The 23,669-nt window shown below is 35.1% G+C and overlaps 2 protein-coding genes across 2 annotated transcripts in view; one reads left to right on the plus strand and one right to left on the minus strand.

Annotated features, from left to right (window-relative positions):
- Nucleotides 1-1,268, plus strand: part of Col9a1 (collagen type IX alpha 1 chain) — a 92,766-nt gene extending 91,498 nt beyond the window's left edge. The window contains exon 38 of the mRNA XM_045156687.1: nt 275-1,268. Coding sequence (XP_045012622.1) covers nt 275-459 — 185 coding nt within the window. The 3' untranslated portion in view covers nt 460-1,268. The remainder of the gene's footprint in view (nt 1-274) is intronic.
- A 13,364-nt stretch (nt 1,269-14,632) lies between these two features.
- Nucleotides 14,633-23,669, minus strand: part of Col19a1 (collagen type XIX alpha 1 chain) — a 332,428-nt gene continuing 323,391 nt past the window's right edge. Inside the window, exons 48-50 of the mRNA XM_045156777.1 lie at nt 20,367-20,495; nt 15,240-15,317; nt 14,633-14,893 (exon numbers count right to left, since the gene is read on the minus strand). Of these exons, the coding sequence (XP_045012712.1) occupies nt 14,766-14,893; nt 15,240-15,317; nt 20,367-20,495 (335 nt within the window). The 3' untranslated portion in view covers nt 14,633-14,765. The remainder of the gene's footprint in view (nt 14,894-15,239; nt 15,318-20,366; nt 20,496-23,669) is intronic.

Here is a 23,669-nt window from a genome sequence, read left to right on the forward strand (position 1 = left end):
TCAGAAATCACCTGTATTTTATACCTGTAGTTCATTTCAGTTTGGCCCAACCACATTTCAGTTCTCAATAGAAACATGTGGCTATAGGATGCCATGATGGAAGTGCATACACTGAGATTTATTTCTTCTTTCCTAATGAGATCCAAGTCCAATAAAGAGATCTTTCCATTACACATCATTTCTAAAAGCATTTGTTTACCCCTCATTTTGACTGGGCTGTGAGGTTCTCCATTAGTGTCCTCTGCTCACATGCACAATCTTTTCTCTATTACAGGTGACCCAGGCCCTGCCAGCTATGGAAGAAATGGCCTGGATGGTGAGCAAGGGCCCCAAGGAGTGGCAGGAATTCCTGGTGTGCCTGGCCCTCCAGGGCCTCCTGGTCCTCCTGGTTTTTGTGAGCCAGCCTCCTGCACCCTGCAGGCTGGGCAACGGGCATTTAGTAAAGGGCCTGACCAGTGAATGGCTTGGTGCTGCAAGCGGTCCATATAAACGGTGCCTGGTGAAGGAGCATGGAGGAGAGACAGTACCCAGAGCTGAGGCCAAGATGATAATGTGTTACCTTCAACATGATTACAGAAGTCCTACTTGACAATCAGATTTAGAACAGTGGTGCTATTCAATACTTCTTGTTTCTCTTCTCTTGAAAAGGACAGGAGAGTCATCAGCAAAAGTAATAAATTATAGATGTATAATTTTCCTCCTAGGACCTTGAATGTTAGTGTGCTATACATATGTGAGTTATTGTGGGCCTCTGGGCCTACAAACAAAAATAACTTGTCTGGTTTACCTCAGTTGCAGTTTCAATTTAGATTTTCTTCTCGGATAATGGATTCATTTACTTAGAATTTTACTAGGCTAGTCATGAAGAAACCCCACTGTATTCAACATACCTGGTGCTTACAATCCCAGTCAATGTGCTCTTTTGAGAGTGTCAAGAAAGGGCTATGTTACAGGAAGTGATATCCTTTCATTGTATTGATTTTCATCTTCAGTCTGGATCTGTCAGCTGTGTGTACTGTACCCCAAGCCCTTTAATGTTTTGAGCTTTTCTATGTGAAAGCAAAAAAAGTTATTTTAATACCCTGGCACTTATAAGTTTTATTGACAAGATTATTTATTGTAAAGGTTTGAGGTAACATCTCTGGTTGTACCAAAGAAGAAATAAATATGTTTCCTAATCTCTTGAATGTTTTCTTATAAGTAATCATGTTAAGTGAAGCCATTGACTTTATTTAGATACATTAAAATTGCTGGTAGTTCCAAAAATATGTTTATGTTAGGGTTTTATTATACCCAGAGACAACTTAAAAATTCTTACTTCTCCAGTGTTAGTCTGTTATAGCCTCGTGTGTGTGTGTGTGTGTGTGTGTGTGTGTGTGTGTGTACAGGAAAGGTGTATGGACTTTTCTGATATTCTAATGAAAGTTGGAAACTCATCCTCACACCCTGTAAAAATGCATAGATGTGTATGTATCACATTTTAGCATAGTTGAAACAGTTGACATTTCATGGAGTCTTTCAAATCTAGTCACTTGATCTCTAGCTGAGGAACTACAATAACTTGTTAGATCCTACTTTGGACCTCATTTCTTATAAAGTGATTTGTCTTTTACCATTTCTTATAAATTTTATGAACTTTACAAAGTAGCTTATCTCAGCACCCCATTCTTTCTCACTGTGAGGTGTAACATTTATACATTGTTAGGGGTACACTATGCTAATTCAGTACATGTGTACAGTGTGCAATATCCAAATCAGGGTCATAAGCATTTCCATCTCTTTAACCATTAATTATTTTTATGTGTTGGGCATTTTGTATTTTGATATAGTATATCATAGATTAACTGATATTTACCCTAGTGTGCTAAAGATGAGCAGAGTAATTCCCCCACTGTGGGTTTTGAACTTCCTTCTCTCTCTTCTTTGCTCCCTTTCCAAACTCTACTGACCGCTCTTCCATCTATTCTCTCACATGGTTGACCTATTAGTTTCCACAAAAAGAGACAGAGTATATGATATTTCCCTTCCTGTGTCTGGCTTATTTCATGTCACATGCTGACCTTTGATTCCATTCATGTTGCTGGAAATGACAAGATGTCCTTGTTCTGGTGTCAGGCTATGTAAAGAGCCCATGGTTTCTTTGTTCATCCATTACTGAGGGGCGTCTGTGCTGAGTCCATGGTGTATTATAATAAATGGGGGAGTTCAAATATCTTCTTTCATCTCTTTTGGCTATAGACGCAGATATGGTATGGCTGGATTTTAGTGTTTTTTTTTTTTTCTTTTTCAGAATCTCCACACTGTCTTCCATAATGCCTGTGTTACACTTCCACCAACAGTGGATGAGAGTTTCATTTTTTCAAGTCCTTGCCAGAACATTTTTTAAATAACACTCACTTAAGGGGCTGAACTGGAGTTTTGACTTAAATTTTTCTAATCATTAGTGACATATGACCTTTTCTTCCCATTTGTCTGCCTTCTTTGGAGAAGGATCTGTTCAGTTCTTTAACTCATTTTTAAATTGTACTTTTTGTTTAGTGTTCAACTATTTGAATCTCCCATCTATTCTGGATTTCAATCCTTAGTTGTAGGAACAGTTTGCAAATGTTTTCTCCTATTATTGTAGGTTGTCTCTGAGCTCTGTTTATGATTCCTTTGCTGCGCCAAGGTATACTAACTTAATATAACCCCCTTTTCTTCTTTTACATTTGCTGTCTATAGCTATAGTCCTGACTGAAAAAAACATATCACTCAGCATACCAATGCCTCACTTATTAATTTCATAGTATAAAGTTTAAGATATCTTAAGAGACTGTTTTGAAGAGACTACTTTCTCTACTCTGCTTGTGGTACTCATCAAAAATCAGTCCTCTCTTTAACTGGTGCTGAAGATTGACCATCCACATGAAAAAGAGAACAGGATATAATTTCTAATCACATCTAAAAGTAAATTCAAAATGGATCAAAGGAGCTGGAGAGACAGCTTAGTGGATAAAGCACTTGCCTGTGAAGCTCAAGGACCGATGTTTTATTTCCAGATCCCACGTAAGCCAGATACACAAAGGCGAGGCAAGTGCCAGGTGGTGCAAAGTATCTGGAGTTCAGTTTAGTGGCTGAGGCCCTCACACACCAGTTCTCTTTCTCTCTCACTCTCTCTAAAAAAAATTAAAAAAAATAAATGGGTCAAAGATCTTAATTTAATATCTAAAACTGAAAGAGAAACATATGAAAAACATTTCAAGATCTAGGCTTAAGTAGCATATTCCAAAAAGGACTCTAATATCTCAGGAAATAAAGTCAAGAACTGACAGATGGAATTGCATGAAATTGAGATGCTCTTGCACAGCAAAGGAAACCAGCAGTAGAGGGAAAAGACAACTGAGAGTTGGGGAAAGAATCTTTGTCAACTACACCTCAAATAGAGGATTTTTATCTGGAATATGTAAATAACTGTGTCAGGCATGGTGGCACACACTTTTAATCACAGCACATGGAAGGTAGAGGTAGGATCATCTCTGTGAGTTCAAGACCAGTTTGAGAAAACCTAGTGAATTCCAGGTCAGCCTGTGTTAGATTGAGACCCTAACTCATAAACAAACAGACAAAAAGAACTGCAAGAATTAAATACATAGTACAGTCCAATCAATGCATGGATTAATGAACTGAACAGACAATTCTCCAAAGAAGTTCAAATGACCAATAAATATTGGAAAGGGTGTTTGGCATCCTTAGTCATCAGAGAAGTGCATTAAAGCTGTGTTTCAGATTCCATAATATCCCAAAATGGTTATCATCAAAACAAACAAGTGCTGACAAGAAATGTAGGGACAGAGGAAGCTTTATACATTGCTAGTTAGAGTATAAACCAGTGTTATCACTATGGAAATCAGAATGGAGGCTCCTAAAAACCAAAAGAACTACCATATGCTCCAGCTTATAGAACTCCTGGGTATATGCCCAAAGGAATGTAAGTCAGCTCACTACTTATAGCACACAAGTTAAAGAATGAACCTGATGTCACCAACAGGTGAATGGATTAAAAACTTGTGGTATGTTCATAAAGAAATTTTATTCAGCCTCAGTGAAGAAAGAATGAAATTGTGTTAATGTGCAGGAAGATGGGGGTAACTGGAAATCATGATATTCCAGGAAATAAGCCAAATTCAGAAAGTCAAATGACTCTTTTCTTTCATGTGTTTTCCTTCATATGTTGAATATAGATTTATACACACACACACACACACACACACACACACATATATGTGTGTATATATATAATGCATATATAATTTAACCTCCACCTGGTATGAAAGCAAAAATGGGATTATGGGGATTATGTGGGGGGAGAGAAGGAAGGGCATATAAAGGAGGAGATGGGGACAAAGGAGGGTAACTGAAGGCAGGAGAAATTCAAGTGTCTGGTTTCTCTCATATGAATGACGTTACATCAATTGATCTTTACAAGTTCTCAGATGGCAGCCTTCCTCATGCCTCTGTTTTTGGGAAGAGCGTTTTCCCTCTCTTAATAGCAGCACTGGCACCCCACCACGCAGCACATTAAGTGGGTTTGTGTCAGTCACTCCATTGAGTCTAGCTCATAAGGCAACAATCCATTGACACAAGACAGTGAAATGTCTGTGGGTCCCAGACAAGGCAACAGGAGAGAATTTCTGATCTCTATTGTACTCAAGTTCATAAAATTGGTCTTTCAAGATGGTTACCAGTTATAGAACACTGGGTTGTTGCTGGGAGACTCAGTGAATTCCTTTTCTAAAGCCAGTGTATCATGAAGACTTCAGGCCCAGGCTGTTAAGACTGTGAACTTATCCAACATTTATTATTGTCAGTATCTGTGCTGACAGAGTTGGTTGAAATACACTGTACCTTAACCACCACACTGGGCAGAATCCCCTCCTCCAGCTGTGGAGACTGGTGGCAGGTGATAGGATATTTTGTTTCTCTTGCCATGCAACTGTTGCTCTGCTCTTTGGTCACTCACCTTAATATACAACTGTCCTGCTGTTATTTGGTTACTCACTGTGGAGAAGAAGAGAGCTGCCAACTTGCTAACTTGAGATTTTTAATATACTGCAAGAATCTCACATTGGCTATTTAGATTTTGTTATTTTTTAAAATTTTGGTAGATTTGGTAGAATGCTTTGAAATATATAAATATATAAACAATGAGCATTAGCACATGTAATTTCTTAAAACATACTATTGGCTATAAAGACATAGATTGACCTTAACACACTAATAGTGGGAGACTTCAATAGCCTATTTTCACCAATAGATAGTTTATCTAAATTAAAAAAAGTCAAAAAAGAAACATAAGTCTTAAATTATATTAGAGATCAATGGGCTTAATAGACATTTATAGAATATTCTATCTGCAGAATACAAATTATCTTCAGCAGCCAATAGAATTTCTCTTAAATAAACAACATTGTGACAAAGCAAGTCTTAACAATTATCAGAAGATTGAATGATATCTTATATCTGATAACAAAGAAATAGGACTAGAAATCAAGAGCAGGAGAAGCTATAGAATATATGCAAACTAACGGAGATTGAAATACATACTATTGCATGCTGAGTGGGACATCAAAAATATCAGATAGGAAACTTAAAAAATTCCTGGAATTGAATGATAACATGACATATCAGCACCCATTGAACACACTGAAAATGGCTATAAAAGGTAAGTTCATAGCTATAAATATCTACATTAAAAAATCAGAGAAATTCCAATTAAAGAATTTAATGACATATCTCAAAGTCTTAGAAACACAAGAATAAGCCAAACCCTAAATCAGCAGATGGAAAGAAATAATAAAAATCAAGATAGAAACCAATTAAATGAAAACAAATAAACCAAACATCAAAGAATCAATGAAATAAAGAGTTAGTGGTTTGGAAAGAGAAACATGATTGACAAATATTTAGCTAAATTAACCAAAACATAGAGAGTGAAGAAACAAATTAATAAATTAGTTATGAAATGGGAGACAACAGCAGATTTTAATTAAACTCATGACTACTAGGGTATGCTTTGAAAGTCTATATTCTAATAAATTAGAAAATCCAGACAAATGGATAAAATTCTAGACACATATGACTACCAAAATTAAACCAAGAGAATATAAATAACTTAAATAGATATACAACAAGCAATGGGATTAAATCAATAATAAAATTCTCTCAATTAAAAAAATCCCAGGGCCAGATATATTTACATTTGAATTATACCAGATATTTAAAGAAGGACAACAATGCTTCTTAATCCTTTCCATAAAAGGGAAAGGAAATGAACATGCTAAATTCATCTTACAAGGCTAGAACTGTACTCCTAACAAAATGACGTAGGAACAGTATCAGAAAAAAATTATCGACTATTCCTGATGAATATGGAATCAAAACACTCTCAATAAAATATGTGTAAAACCAAAATCAATAAACTGCAGACATATCATTCACCTCAACCGAGGAGGCTTCATACCAGGAATGCAAGAATGGTTCAACATATGCAAACCAATAAATGTATCTTCAGTTGGTTTATGAAAATGAACTTTCTTCAAGCCAAGGAGGAACAACTCCTAATGCAATTTTATATTAATTTTTCCTCACATGTACCTTCTGCATATTTAAAAATTATAGTCTGAACTGCTTGATTAAATCAATCATTTTATAACCTCTCCTTGTGTAATAGACAGCTTCAGGGTGATAGGATGAACCTCCAAACCAGGCACAGTTATGGCAGAATGGGATTTATTGAAGTTTACAGATTGAGGGGAAGTTCCATAATGGCAGAAGAAGCTGGTCCCTTCCACAGGTCCAAGCTGAGAGAGAAAAGCTGCCACCATCACAGGCAAGCACACTCCAGGAACACCAGACAAAGCTCAGTACTTTGCATATCTTTGGCTGGAAATTCCCGATTCGCCCCTACACCAAGTTACAAGCTTTAATAAAACTCCTGAATGGACTAGGGGGCATCCATTCAAAGTGCCACACCGTGGATGTCTAAAGCATGTAGTTCTGTGTTTCCAGCACGGATTTCTCTAAAGGAGGAAGGTTCCAGCTCAGCTATATTATCAGTGTCATTTATCTAGAGTGAAAGGACGTTCTTCCTCCTGTTTGGAAACAGAAATAGGTCACAGTTTCCCCAAAGTCAATTTTTATAAAAATAGTATAATTTTTTCAAAAAGTTTTAAAGTTGTTTATTAATTTGAGAGACAGGGGCATAGATAGAGAGACAGAGAAAGAGAAAGAGAGAAAATGGGTGGTCTCTAGCCACTGCAACGGAACTCCAGATACATGTGCCACTTTGTGTATCTGGTTTAGCATGGGTACTGGGAATTGCCCTTGGGTCCTTAGGCTTTTCAGGTAAATGCCTTAACCACTAAGTCATCTCTCCAGCCTTAAAAAGGAGGTTTTATTTGATACATAGCAGGAACAAAAAGAAACTATATTTTCACCAAAGTTTTTTTTTTTTTTATTTTAACTGGAGTGGCAAAATCAAATTACAGGAAAAGAAAGACTAGGTGACCAAATGAACATGTTTCTCAGTTCTAAACTATCACGTTCATAAGAAATTTAAAATTAAAAATTTCAAAGTACAATTCACTCAACTGTTATACAAGTGACAGTTCACCTGATTGTTATCAAGGCTGTAATAATAAGGTCCACAGATACAATAAGCAACCTTGAAAACAACCACTTACAAATCAATTATGCAAAACCATCACATTCCAAATGGTGGGAACAATCAATTGTAAATTTCACTTAATAAAGCAGTTTACAGAAGCACTAGATGCCTGAGTACAAGACTGCAAAGAAGAGTGCCTAGTGAATAGACAGTATTCAGCTGATAAACACTGGATTAGACCACACACGTCTTTCCAGCAAAATAGAATCACCAAACCCTCTTTGAGATAACTTGTAAAGTTGGATACAGTGTCAACCAGAGCATTTGCCAAGACAGGAATGTGTAAAGAATAATTAAACTTGATTAGAACCTGACATTAATCAAGAAAAAATGATTTCTGATCTATTTCTGGTCGATATGGCTATGGCAGTGTGCTATAACTTCCTTCCCAAATATGTGATAGGTAGGTTAGGAAGTATGGAAATCACTGCTCAGCCTGAGAACCCAAATTCATTGACATGGTTTTGGGTAATTGTCTTCTGTCTAGCAGAGGAATATGAATGAGTAGTCATCTCAGGTTATGGACATAATTTCTTTAATATTTCAAGCTGGCTAAATCAGTATTGCTGTTCTTAAGCATCATTAGTGAAATCTGATTAATTTGTAACCTGATGTGAGTTTAATATAAATCCTTGCTTTAGAAGTTTATCTCTGATTGTATTATTTATTCTTTTGGTTATTACAATATTCCTGGGGCATAAAATCTGCGTTTATAATAAACCATTATAGGTGGACCATGACTAGAGATACAAAATTATTCCAAATGTTATAGACATGACCCTGGCAAAAGAAGTGTAAAAATAGTATTAAGAAAGAAAATACTAGCAAATTAATTATTTTGGAATTTACACACAGGCAGTATGTCTAAATCATTTAAAATTTTTCAAAATAATAGTCTCTTTGCATACTTTTTAAAGTCTTCTTTTAATGAATGTGTGATACTGAATATCAGGTATATGAGGCTCAGGAAATATTAAGTACAAATTGGCTAATTGTAATAGTGGGTCTATAACCACACAGGTTCAAATGATATTCATAAAATTATCTAAAGCAGTTTAACATGCTTGACAGAGCTGATTAGCAAGAAAGGGATGCTAACTGATAATTATTCTTAGAAGTAATAAATGCCAATTAGCTAACTTTCTCTTTAACCTGTCTTCATATCTTGCTCTTCACTCCATGTTACCTAATCTCTAGAGACAGAACTGGACATGAAAATTGGCTTCAAGGAACATTACTTTTAAGATTTGAGTCACTTTATTTGAATTTATTTTGTCATATTTTATTTGGCCTCCAAGTTGAGAATTATGTGTGAAAAAATAGTAATATTCCTTAGAAAACACCTATGTAATTGACCATAATTGAGTATACAGGTAAAAATAGTTAAAATGAAAAGAATTGTTAATAACTGGGCAAGTCATTAACCAGTCTAAATATACCTAAATCCTTGGGCACATTTTGATATAATTAATTTATGTTGAAGAAACATGCCATGATTTTAAATACCTATTGCTTGCTCTCTTGTCACTAATTATTTAAGAGTTTATGAGAAAAGTTAATTTTGGTACTTCATATTTCCCTTAGGGCCCCTACAGAAATGAATCTCAAGTGATTTTAATGAGGCTGACAATTTGGGTGACAAAAGTCCCAAAGGACAGTACACTAATTTTTGTTTATGCTCATAATTCTCATCTGAAATTATTATTATACTAGGCTTTTTGAGCTTCCAGGGAGATACTTTATAAACTCAGTACAAGCTAAGTGAGAATTCAAGAGAAAAAACTATGAATACAAGTGTGGTACAAACACCAACCTTGCAATAGACCAGTTACAGGTTCTCTTGATGCTATGGGGGTTTGCTCTTGGCCTGAGAGTAGTGTGGGTGCTTTGCTGTGGTTGAGATCTAACAGAATGAAATTGAAATTTGATGCTTCAGCATCAGAAAAGGGGTAAAGAGTAAATATAGTGTTGACAATTGCACCTTAGAATTCCCTGATTTACAGTCAATTCTTTCATTGCTGAGATAGACAACAAATTCATTATGAATGATGAAGATATAGGAACAAAGGCCTCAAAACAAGATCTACCAGGTTTCAGAATAAAACTAGTACACCTCATTTAAGATGTGTATAATAAAAATAAATCTCAAAATGGTGATGAAGTAAAACATCAAAGAAAATAAAGAAAAATACATCCCAAATGTTAGAATTTAAATTTAAAAATAAACAGTTATAAAACATTCCATAATACAATCTGAATTCAAATTCCCTAAAAGTATTTGTCATCAAAATATAGTCTAAGTCACACAGCAAAATGACAAGTTATAAAATTGCATTTTTATTCTAATAAGTTTAACATGGTCAAGCAAAACACAGACTTGTGTTCAGTTTTATAGTTTATCACCAGGTTTAGTGAAACTACTTTATTAGTGTTCACTTTTGTTAAATTCATGTTACAAGTAACTAATTTCTTGAGTTACACCATATATCACTCACTACTGGAATTGAACTTGAAATTTTCTTCCAAGTAGATTTTCATAAACTAAGTTATCTTGTAAATCTGTTTTTTTAGGTATTTGTTTTTTCTTGCTAGGTCTTGTGTGAATGACTTTAGAGAAAACTGTGCTGCATTCAGTTTAGGTGGACTAACCATGTATTTGAGCATGATTTTGTTCAGTGGATCAGAGCTGCAATAAGAAAATAAAAGTGAAAAGAGATACTTTTCCTGTTTAATGGACCTCCTAATAGTTGAACAAATTTAAAATAATTAATACTACTTTGACTAGTCAACTAATAACTGAATATAACTCAATGGGCTAAATTACTTTGAAGTACACTTTATAAAAGATACTAATTCAATTCTTTTCTACATGTCCTTCTCTGTGAATTCTAGGTAATCTCTGTTAGACAAGTGAAGGAGCTGAAGTGGGAGTGCATGCCACCTCTCTGAGTAATACTCTGAAGTATTATGAAATGACAGTAGAAATCAGAAAAGTGTACATGTGTGTGTGTTGTAACAAGGTGAATCTGTGCAAACAAGTGTGAAAGGTAACTTCAAAAGAAGAGCAAGGACCCAAACTGCAAAATGATTCTGACGATCTATTGGAATAACTTCAGCACAACTCTTAACTTGGGAACTCTCAGTATCAGGGTATTTTTTTTTTTACCAATGTTAGAAAAGGGATGGTATTTTGAAAATTGGTACTCCTGCCTTACTTTTGTAAATAGTGATACATTTCTAGAAAAATAGACATACAAATCTAATTTCAAACATTTATATTGAACAATATGGACTTTTGACATTGTGCAATTTTATAAATTATCTACTTGTGATAGGCTAAATGTTTGATGTCTGTCAAGAGTATGTGTCTAAAAGGAAGGATGATTGATTACTTAGGTGTATTCACATTAATCAATAAAATACAAGGATAGTATACAAATAATGTTACAAATACTGAATTTGCTTGACATATGTGAATATATATAAGAAAAAATAAAGTTGAAAACATTAAAGAAACCAAAGGATATCATTCCTGCTTTATAGAGTTACTCTAATTAGCAAAAAATCCCAACAAATTAACAATGCAAATAAAATATAATTTAACAAGAATATTTACAAAATAGAAAAAGTGCAAAGGTCAAAGTCTGATTTAGTTGTCCACTAACCTGTTTTCAGTTTTGGAATTCTAAGAGTATGTGGAGCTTTGAAAAAATTGCTTAAACACCATCTTGTGGACAAAAGGAGGTATATCATCTTTCCAATAAATGAAAGGCAAGATAGAAAAAAGGTAAATCCTATTAATGTCTAAAGCATAGGCACAAAGATTATTTAATAACTGAACAGAAAATGATAATTTCAAAGTAACATATCTTAAAATAATTACTTAAACACCTATAGTAGCTAAAATTTTAAATCTTCATTAATGTCAAGAAATACAGTAATAAGCATATGATTTTAAAGGCATTAACTGAATTACTTTGATCAAGGTGAGATGTTTAAAAACTTAAGATCAGCTGCGCTTCTGTTCTGATTAGAAGTAAATGTTCGTTTTTTCAGTTGGAAAGAATTTGGAGCAAACATATGAGATGTTCTTCCTTTTTTCTTTAGATTTCAAAGTCTATTAATATTAATGAAAGCTAAATCCTATTCTCTATTCAGGAAGATTCCATATAAAAGTATCAGTGTTGTAAAGTTTAAGATTAGAATTCAAGCATATTGAATCTGGAAAGACACTTTTAATATTTTAATTATGGCTTATAATTATTTTGTATTTAAAGCATGTGGTAGTAGTACAAATGGGAGACATCTAAATTCTACCCCCTTTTTGTAGACTGGAAGTAGACAAATGCTTTGGAATGGAGCAAATGATACAAGAGAACTGGCAACCCTCAAGCTATTTAGAGAAAATTTTTTGTTCTAATTTGGATCCCAAATTATCCACTATGTATTTATTAAAAGAATTAAACACTTGACAAATCTCCACTTCATCAGGCGTTGTGCTAGTTGGACACACTGTTTCTTGCAACCCTTTGTTTTATACTATTTGAACAGAGTTGAGGTAGCAAGAAACATTTGACGATAAATAATAGTAGAGTAAGGGCTGGTGTGATGTGAACATAGTCCTGTTTCTCTAGTTGTGGAAGACTTAGTTATATGTCCTAGTTGCAAAAATGAGCTCGAGTTATGGAAACGTACATCATCTAACATATTTTGTCTCTAACCCTCCTCAGATCACTTGAATAAATCCAAATCCTTCAAACAGGAATAAACTTGTCATAAATTCACAGAAATTAGAAAAAGAAAGATTCTTAACAATGCAATTCACCAGGAAGGATATATGATATATTCTTTAGAATAAAAGAATATAATTTATAACATAATAAAATTTAAACATGTAGTATCTTTTTAGATACATGAAATAATCAATTTAAAGAAAAATAAAATACACTAGGCAACATCAGCAAAAGTCCATAAAAATATTAAAATTATAAATAAATATTTTGAATAAGTAAGGAAGCAACAGGATAGCCTGTTAATATGAAAAAATAATCTTTAAAAACATATAAAAGGTTTTATTTAGCTCTATGACAAATTCAAGTAAATTAATATGTCAGGCAAGTTGCAGGTCTTCAAAAAGTTCAACAAATTAGAAGCTCAAGATATACATATAGCACCAAATTTTAAACTTGCGTATCCTTCTATGGATACATCATCATTTTACTATGAAGATGCACATGCTCATACTATATAGCATGTGTATCTAGTTGAGTATGTTTAAAACACAGCACCATTGCAGGTATTGCACAGGAAAAAAAGAAGAAGATCAATTTATAGTTAAAAACATTGAAAATAAATAACCTTGGAAAATAAATAAACCAGGAATTGAAATATACAGCAAAATTCAATATGAAATAATTAGAAGGTTGTGTGTATCACAGCCATGTAGCCAGTACCTGACCAGCAGTTTGTTTATATATAATGAAAACCAGTTCAAATCGTGGGTGCACTGACACAAATTCTACCTTCAGTCAGGCATGCTCCCCACACAGAACTCTGTTCACAGCTTTTTCCACTTTTAGTGAGCTTGCTTTTCTAAAGCCAATTTTATAGTTAACAGACAAAAGCAACCATCCTATCCCGTGTTTGCACATTGGAATCTGCATGGCTCCTTGAAGAGATGTGCACTCCTGGCTCCTGTGACAGGTGGCTCACGTGATACGTATGCAGCATTTGTGGCACCCACAAGCTAGATTTCAACTACATCCTCATGACCAATGTTCTAGGAAATGAGTCCTTTTCTACCAAAAGGCTCTCCAAATAAAGTATAGGGAGTCACTGAAATCCTGTTGAATAATTCAGTTCAGGTCTCTGTAGTCTTGTTTTTCTCTTCAGAGCATGTGATATTAAAGCACCTAGACTCTTCCATGTGGGGTGGGTCCCCTAGCTTTCCTTAGTGTGCTATGCCTCTTGCTGCAGTTCCTAAAGAAACATTACTTTCTTTGGTGCATGTGGGCTTCCATTCCCAATGCTCATTTGCTGACATCACACACTCAGCTTCTAGAGAGTGTGTTTCTTTTCCAGTTGCTGCAAATCCTGTCCTTTTCTCGAATGGCCAGGTCTTGTTTAAATCTGAGAATCATGAGGTCAGAAGAATAACCCCTAAAGGGCTCAAAGGCGTTATTGTCCTAATTAAATGTCCCAAGGGCAACAGACAATCTGATACCTTGATTGCCAAACACCTCTCTGGAAAAGAGCTTTCTGTTTACCAAATGAGAAACTTGTTGATGTGACCATAGAACGCCAGGCTTTTATGTAGAACTCTTAATTGAAATTTGTTCTTTTTTCCATGACGCATGTATTCGTGACAATTGTGACTGTTTTGAATTGATCTCCTATCTAAGATTACCAAAATCATTTCAGTAGTTGACTATGCTTGAGCTTTTTGGCTCTCTGATAAAAGAGTCTTCTGTAGTTTTGCCCCCAACATGTAAGTTAAAAGTGAATCTCTTATTGCCTACTTTTCTGCACATAGGATGGTATAAGATTTCTTGCTATAAAGACAGTCATAAAACAGTGAATAGAAGTAATTCACTATTTAAAAATACTGAAAAAATGTAACAATGGTAATAAATTTAAGCACTAAGAAAATGTCAAGTCTGAAACTTTAAATTCAGACATGTGGTTACATGTTGATGAGTATATAAAATGTATGAGACGTCTTGTCAGCCCACTAAATCAACAGTGGCAATTTCTTTTTGGAGAAGGACAAATGATAAAATCATCTCTGTATTTCAAATAAAACATTGAATGAAATTCATAGCAATGACTAAAAAAAACATAGAATGAATTTGGGAAAAATCTCAATGATACTGATATGCAATTACTATAGGATTAAGATTCAGATTGTTGCTTTTAAGGTCTGTTTTATCAAAAAAAATTAAAAATTCAAAAGAACGAAAAGCAAAGCAAAGCTTCCCGCAAGCTTGAGAGTTTGTGGCTTTGAAGCAAGTAGACAGTTCCAATGGCAAGGAGATATTCCCAGGAACAATCCCCAGTGTGTTCATTTCCCACCGGTCCGTCGATGGACATGAGACACAGTAGAGAGGCAATCTTCTGGGTTACATTTCCCACTGGGTCCTGGAGGGCCCTGGGGCCCAGGTACACCTGGTGAGCCTGGCAAACCTAGAGCTAATGAAATAAAAGATGCAATTAGAAGCCGGGCGTGGTGGTGCATGCCTTTAATCCCAGCACTCAGGAGGCAGAGGTAGGAGGATTGCCGTGAGTTCAAGGCCACCCTGAGACTACATAGTGAATTCTAGGTCAGCCTGAGCCAGAGTGAGACCCTACCTCGAAAAACCAAAAAAGAAAAAAAAAAAAAGATACCATTAGAATGCAGGTCAATGATCCTGCCTGCCTTCCTCCCTCCCACCATCAAGGATTATTCCAGTGGATAGTTACATAAGGGCATAAAAAGAGGAAAAAAAAAAAAAAGATCTGGAGAGGCTTGTGCATGTAGATGTGATATCCTTATTACCTGAAGACCCAGGAAGGCCTGGACTCCCTGGCAGCCCAATACCAGGTTCCCCTCTTTCTCCCTTCTGTCCTCGGTAGCCTGAATGAGAGATAATAAAGGGGTAACAGTGGAGAGTGGTCAGTGCAACACAGCATGTACAAGAACCACTTGTGCTATTTCTTAACACAATCATGCTAGTTATCTGTTTCACATTAATTGTACATTCAGCTTAAATATAAGTAAGTGCAATAAAAAAGAAGAATATCAAAACTATGCAGTTAATATAAAAAGTCCTAACAAACCAAGCATTGGATAGGTAAAATGTTTTTGTCACTAAAAGGATAAATAGCTCAGATAAATCTCTCAATCTTCTTTGACATACCATGACAAGGGGTGTGAGATTCCATTCAAAAGAAATTCTGATGAGAGTCTATGTGTAGAATATATAAAAAATGTGGAAATATTTCTGTTTCATGTGAAAATAAGATACTATAAGAATACAGACTATATTCTGAAAATGCAATGAAATAAAAGGTACAAACAACTCATGATTTTAGTGTCAGCAAGGGTAGGAATGAAGTCTATTTTCAAATTACTGATGATAACACTATTTGCCTCAACATGGCAACATGTAATTCCAAAGCACTGGGAGCTTCAACAATGGGAGAGTATCAAAGGAGACTGAGGATACTCCCCTGACTCCCTGAAGCATAGTACTTCAACTTAAGTTATTTTCACAAGAGGAGTCAGGTCTAAGATCTGTTCAGGTTACAGTGAAATCATTCTGATTCCAGAATATGTTTGTGTTGCCCGAGCTAGAATTGCACAAAGCAGTTTGTGTATCCAGGAGCCCTTATCCGATCTTGACAAAGGTATATGATAAGTCTATCTGTGTTTTGTATCTACAATATCTGTGTGGATATTGGCATCTTCACAGAACACACTGTGTGAAACAAAGGCTTTGTGTGATGACTTTCACAGTGATAGTTGAAAGGTTTTTCTTTGTTTTTAGAGGTAGAATTTCACTGTAGCCCAGGCTGACCTGGAATTCACTATGTAGTCTCAGGGTGGCCTCAAACTCTCAGTGATCCTCCTACCTCTGCCTCCCCAGTGCTAGGATTAAAGAAGTGTGCCACTATGCCCGGCTTGAAAGGTTTTTATCTGTATTTTTTTTCATGCTTATGCAGCAGCCTAATGATTACTTCTAATACCAAATGAACAGTGAAGTCATGTAGAACCATGCAGACACAAAGCAATGATTAAGCACACAAAGCTCAATAGGACGTGGCAGGCATTACCAGCTCTTTCATTTTGTGAGCATATGTTCCCATAGCAGAACATGATGAAAAAATTTGGTGCTTCCTATGAACTATATTATGATAAATTTTTTTTATAGCTGGTGAGTATTAATGCTAGTTTGTAGCTGGCATTTTCAGTTCTACTTGTCCACACAGGGTATACATTGCTATCTAAATTACTTTATCAATGCAATCACCACACAGTATTTCTTTGTTTTAGAGATGTGACCTGACCATAAATGTGAAAATAATGGGAAAAGTTCTATCACAAGAAAATATTTTGAAGTCTATATTGGAAACATTCACACATTTATTTCTGAAGTCTATACTAAAGATGATCTTGGGCTAGGGAGATGGCTCAGCAGTTAAAGGAACTTGCTTGTGAAGCCTGCCAGTCTGGGGTTTAGTTCCCCAGTATCTATGTAAAGCTAGATGCATAAAGTGGTGCAGGCATTTGGAGTTCATTTGCAGCTGCAAGAGGCCCTCGGTTCCTTGTTCTCTCTTTATTTCTCTCTCTCCTTTCTCTCTCCCTCTCAATCCTTTTTCTCTCTCTCTCTATCCTCTCAAATAAATAAATAAATAAATAAATAAATAAATGTTTTTCAAAAAGATGTTGAGTACAATGCTAGATCCCACAGAGAACAGAAGCATGGACATCTTGCACAATGTCCCACAGTGATGCACATGCAATTTTAAAATATTTTCATATTTTTTTGATATAAGGGGCTCTTACTGAACAGATTTGATCTATCCGGAAGAAGTTACAATTTTATAGCTATCTGGAAGCACCATTCTAAACCTATTATTTAAACATTTCTGGGATAAAATAGCATTTATTATCTGAAGTCTATCTGATAGCTCAACTCAGGTTCTCCTATTATAAACATTGTAAAAGTTGACTATTTTAAGTTTTCACCTTAAGTGCTGAAGATTATAGGTTCAATAATGAAGAAGAAAAAAACACTAATGATATGTGAACTTCTGATTCACAAGAGGATTTGCAAGACCAACATAATACCTTGTGAAGAATATGTCTACAAATATCTACATGTGTAGTTTAAATTCAGTTCTCAGGTTTTAACATACTGCAAACATATAATCCCACATGGACTTCATTGTTTATGGTATCATAATAAATTACAGTTTTTGTATTTATATAAAGTCACATTTATTTGCCCCCAGCCAAATGTAACCATTTCTTTATGTAACTTAATTCACTTTGTGTAACAGTTCATTAGGTTAATAATTACCTGTGCATAATGGGTAAACCCACTGAATTGCAGAAGAGAGAACTTTCTAATTCTGAATTTAGTAATAAGGCTCCAAGCTTATTAATTATAATAACTGCTCTAAAACAATAAGATCTTATACTATAATTGGTTCATAACAGAAGCTTCAGATAAGAATGCTGACAAAGTTATAAACCCTTCTCTTTTCATAGAATTTTGCATTTCACTTGTTTATTTTTTTTTCAAATTTAGAAGAGGCTAGTCCATCTGAAGGCAGGTATCTGTTACCATAGACATAGGATGGCACTTTGCTACCATTGTAACTCATGTAGAAAAGCAGAACAGAACACCATTGGTATCCTAATGTAGCATGCAGGATATGAACAAGCATTAGCAATTGATGTCATACAGCGTATGATATAGTTTTTCAAGTTAAAGAATGTATTTATTTCCAGGAGGGAGATTTCAGTTTTAGCTGTAGAGATATGTATGTGCACCCTAGATAAATAAGACCAGAAAAGATGTCATTGCATTTTGGAAGGAATAATTCCTCATGTGGGGGTTGACTTAATGTCTTGCATGTTGTTTGGCTTTCCTGGTCCTGATCGACTAACTAACAGCTGCACCCTTCAGTCATGTTGATTGCCCTTTGCAAAGGCTCCATTGCTAACAGATTTGGAATGTCAGGACTCTCCCAGAAACATAAACTACCTTAAGGATCACTGTATTATGAAACAAGCAAGAGGGTTTTTTTCATTTACAAACAAATAAGTTCTAAACTTTAGAAGTTCAAAAAGAACAATCACTCCTCAATACAGTCCTTTAAAAACTGATGGAAGCTATATGGAATAGAGGCATCATTTTTAAATTTTTTATTCTTTTAACCCCACATAAGGAGTTCTTTCTGGAGTGAGACCTTTGACCACAGCCTCTATTCCTCATGGCTTATAGGAACTGTATTTTGAAAATGTTTAAGTAAACTTCTTTCTCAAAAATCTCACCTAAGAAGGCAAGGTGTGTAAGGAGAATTTGCCTTTATTTGTATAGAGAACCCTGGTGGTATCAAATTTCTCGGGGCCTCCTTCATGTTGATGGAGCACATTCTCATTCATCCCTTGAGCTCTAGCAGTCAGGCCCAGTGCTGAGCACCCCCTCCAGGTGTGGCCCAAGAACACCAAGGAAAGTTCTCTCAGTGCAGAGTACAAAGGTAACATTCACAACCTTGCAGTGGCGTTAAACTCAAAATGCTGGAAATGCTTTTGACATTAGCTGCCACCCTTTGGGAATCTAGGGAATCTCGGACAAAAACAGGCTGACCCACCTCTGAATCCCTATACATTTTCACTGTTCTTTAAGAACATTGGCTGTGGAAAGAGCATCAACAGGTTTCCATTAGTTAATCTTGGTAGGAACTAGGCTTCCTTTTTGCAACCCGGATGGTGTGCCTCTAAAGTCTCGTATCAGTTTTCTCATTGCTCCTAGTGTTCAGATTTCTAAGTAGACAGGAAATGATACCAGGCCCCTTGCCATATCTGTTCTTCCCTTAAACACATGAAGCTACTAAAGGTAACAAGGGATTCATTCATTCCATGGTGCTTGGTTCAAACCACATGACTTAATTTGAAGTGAAATGGATTTCTTTTCTAACTCATGTCTCTTTTAGAACATTCAGAGTGGCCATACGCTGTATGACATCAATTGCTAATGCTTTTTCATATCCTGAATATATATATATATATATATATATATATTTATTTATTTTTATATATATTTATTTATATAAAAATTTGTTTGACTCCTGATGAATTTTTCAGAAATCCAGCTGAGGAATACAACTTACAAAAAAGGGATTCATTTTTAAAAGAACATTTGCTTATAGTCATGTTATACTGATAACCCTGCCTAAAGACAGAGAAATCTTACATAGGAGGAGAAAGAGGGAAAATTAACAATGAGCAACTACTGTTTCTGGTGCCTCTCCAAGTAGACATAAGGAATTGAGAATTTTCCTCTGTAAGTAAGTAGGTATGAAGTGCTCAGAGGCTAAAAGATCCATAAATTTCCTCTAGTTATACTTTAGCCCCAAATGACTATTTGCCATAGTATCTTCTAAGACACTTTCCTCAGTTTCTTTAAGATACTAAGATGAGAAGTCTTAACTAACTTATAGCAAGAAGGATAAACCAACAAGTCTAAGTTTCTGAATATAACAATGATATAGAAGATTGCTATGATTGTTCTGCTAAATATTATTAAACTGAATGTAGAGTACCAGGTATTTATCAGTTTTAACTTGGAAGTGGCAATAGTTAACATCTATTGTTGAAAAATCAAATATTAACAGGATATTCTATGATAAATCATGCCACGCACACTACACATAATTTTTTTTTTTTTTCGAGGTAGGGTTTCAGTCTAGCCCAACTTGACCTGGAATTCACTAGGTAGTCTCAGGGTGGCCTCAAGCTCATGGCGATCCTCCCACCACTGCCTCCTGAGTGCTGGGATTAAAGGTATGCACCTCCACACCCAGCCACATATGCATTTTAATTTTAATTAACATGTTATAAATACTTGTAGAGTCAAAAGTGGGTAGGCAAATAGTAGACTTGAAGACTCACCTTGAGGTCCAGGATCTCCTGGTGGTCCAGGTAACCCATCCTTCCCTGGTGGACCAGGCCTTCCATGGGCTTGAGCAGCCAACATTGCTGCAGGGAGCTTAAGCTGGGACAAAAACACAGCCATCCTCTCTTCATGTTTAAAGGAAACAAAATCAACAATATATCATGTAATAGAAATATCTTTATGTCAAAGTTTTTTTTTTAATTATACGATATTTTAAGAATTTTTTTTTAATTTAAGCATGTGTAATTAGCTACTATTCTGACTCCTCAGTGTTTTTAATGAGACATCAGTGGTACAGTTGTTTGAATATAGAAGCAAAACAGCTGTGGTCAGATGTTCTGAACATGATGGAACTCCTGGATGTAGTACTCTTGTGGACAGAACACTAGTCTGGGATCTATTTATCTTAAAAGTTATGACTTGTGGAGGAAATTTTGGTTCACCTTACTAATTTTTTAAACGATAAATTTAAGGCATTTTCTAGAAAAATTTTGAATGGGTGTTAAAATATATTCACAAATTCTTTTGACAGTCCCTTTCAGGGTTAGAATCAAACTCTCCTATATGAATGAAGATTGCACTTTCTTATCATTTCTTAGGAATAGAAAAGCAGAATTGGCAATATACAACTAGGAAGAACATGTCATTGAAGATGCTATGCCCTCCTCATTGCTCTCAAATTGGTTCCTCAGCCTGGAGCCTCAACTACTATGTTGCATAATAGTGAAAACACTCAAGAAGGCCCATGGAGAGGCCCACATAGGGAAGAACTGGTGCTACTTGGAAATAGTCATGTTAGTGAGCTTGAAGGAAGAGATCTATCTATCCCCAGTCAAGTTTGTAAATGGTTGCGGCCTGAGTGGAAGTCTCTGTGCAATTTCACTGTAGCATTAAGAGCCCAAACTATACAAATGAGCAACTCTTAAAGCTGCTGACCCACAGAACATAGAAACTCAGGAGTATTTGGTCTTTCAACCCACTGAAGTGTATAGACATTTTCTCATGCACTGATAGGTGGTTCATATCACATGTGATTGTTGTGACCCTTGACCAAAACTGTGCCATTAGTAGAGAGGTTTACTTATTGATAACACTGTTCTTGGCTCCATATTCACTGAGGCCTCACTGTTTCAGCTCTATAAGAAAGCAACTGCTATTCCTTGTCAACAACTAAGTTTTACTTCTTATATTTTATTCTTCTTATGTATCCTATTATTATCCATTGTCTGGTTCCATTTCCAACAGTCTATCACCCATTCAGTCAGGAAATTCAGTAGGAAAATATCAAATTTTACTAGATAGTAAGAATATAATTTCTTAGGTGGCCATTCTTTCTTTGAATTCCAGTGGTAACAGTAAAAACTGCAAAATGTTTCTGTTTATGTCTATAAGTCTAAGAAAAAACAGTGAAACAAAGAATATACAAATTATGCTAAATTACCCAAAATATTTACAAATGTTGATAAATAAGAAAATCTTTCCTTAAGTACTAAATAATGCAATCACTGTGAGTTCAGTACTTCCCAAATAAGTTGTGATGCTTTCCCAAGGAGCACATCATAGGACTTGCTCTCTATTCATCTACAAACTGCCTGGTGCCAAATACTGCTCACCTGGGCTCCTAGAGAGAGTGTTCAGAGAAGCATAAGAACATTAACTGAAAGTATTTCATCAAGACCTGCTCATCCATTAGCTCATGGACATACCTTCATAGTTGGTGCAGTGAGATAGAACTTCTAATGCTTAGACAAGGCTTTGAGGTGAAAGATCATATGCGTTGTATAAAGTTGACATATTAATAAAATTTTAAAGAACTATAAATGTGGATGTTTAAAGAACATAAATATGAGAATGAGAATAAGAAGTTTAAATTTGAAATAAATTTCTGCACAAGATTTATTTTTAATCAAATTAACTAAACATTCTTCTTATTTATTTATTTTTCAGGTGTGGTCTCATGTAGTACCAGCTATGTACCTGAGGCTGGCCCTGAACTATTGATTCTCCTGCTTCTATTTCACAAGTGCAGAGATTACAGGCATCCACCACCACACCTTACCAGCACAATATTCTTTGGAAGTGGGACCTTACATTAGGGATTTTACATTTTTTTCTCTGAGAGCTCTTGTTCTGGAATGTCAGGTTATCATTTACATAAGAACTATTATCTATGTCTTTATAAGGCCCATAAAATATCTGTTGTTTATTTTAACACTTTAGGAATAGTCTGATATAATGGACTTGAAATGTCATATAATCTGATCATAAGATATTCTTTTTCAGACTTTTTTGGATAATAACTCCAAAGTTTTGTCATTATTGGATTGCTGATTATTAATCTAATGTAGGACATTGTTCAGTTGTTTTATCTCAAAAGCACAGTCAACAATCTTATTACTATTGGGGGTTAATTTTGGTAAAACAAGTCATTCATTTAAAAATAAAATCTCTCCTTGGGCTCTTTAAATTTGCTTAGATTATATTTTACATATTGACATTGTAAAAATCTAACATAGGGAAAACTAGTTAAAAATAGAAATCAATATTGTATGTTCTTGTCATGATTTAAAAGAAAAAACAACACAATGGCTAATATTTCATTTTTTTATAAACAATTTTTTCAAAACTAGTTATCTTAGCAATTCAAATAACTTCATATGTAAAACTAACAGGCAATTTTTTCAAGGATATATTGAATATGTAATAAAATATAAGCCTTATATGTGAAATGTTCCGTGTGTGGATTTGGTTCAGACAAACCAGTCTCTCGCTGATAAATTAGTATTTATTTTGTAAGACAAAACCAAATAATAGCAATATCCTAGAAATTATACTTGATGCTTTAAAATAAAAAAGCCAGATTATATAAACATTATAAGGAAGGGCTTTGATTTATTCACTCCACTCTTTCTCCCGAGTTTAGTGCATTTAGTTGAACTGCAAATGCATGTTTCACTTGAATTGATATGTGTGTTTTACATTTTTTTTAACTAAAAGTAAATTACTCCTTAGTAAACTTGCTCACCCATGGGCAAATAGTAACAGCAACAATAACAAACCTACTGTAAAAACGCATACCCTTCAACTTCTTAAGAAAGTGAATTCTTTTTTCATATAAAATTCTTTAGGTAAAGCCCAGAAAACATGGAAGCCAGCTGTATTATGCAAAGAATTTTCCTTCCCACTCACATTCTTAGACCAGAAGCAGAGACAACATGACAGGTCTTGATTCCTGGCTGCAGACTGAATGAGCACTGGGAAACCTATGGGGATCTGATGGATACTTGACCCAAGAAATG

Source organism: Jaculus jaculus, chromosome 8, assembly GCF_020740685.1.
Source record: "Jaculus jaculus isolate mJacJac1 chromosome 8, mJacJac1.mat.Y.cur, whole genome shotgun sequence".
NCBI classification, from domain to species: Eukaryota; Metazoa; Chordata; class Mammalia; order Rodentia; family Dipodidae; genus Jaculus; species Jaculus jaculus.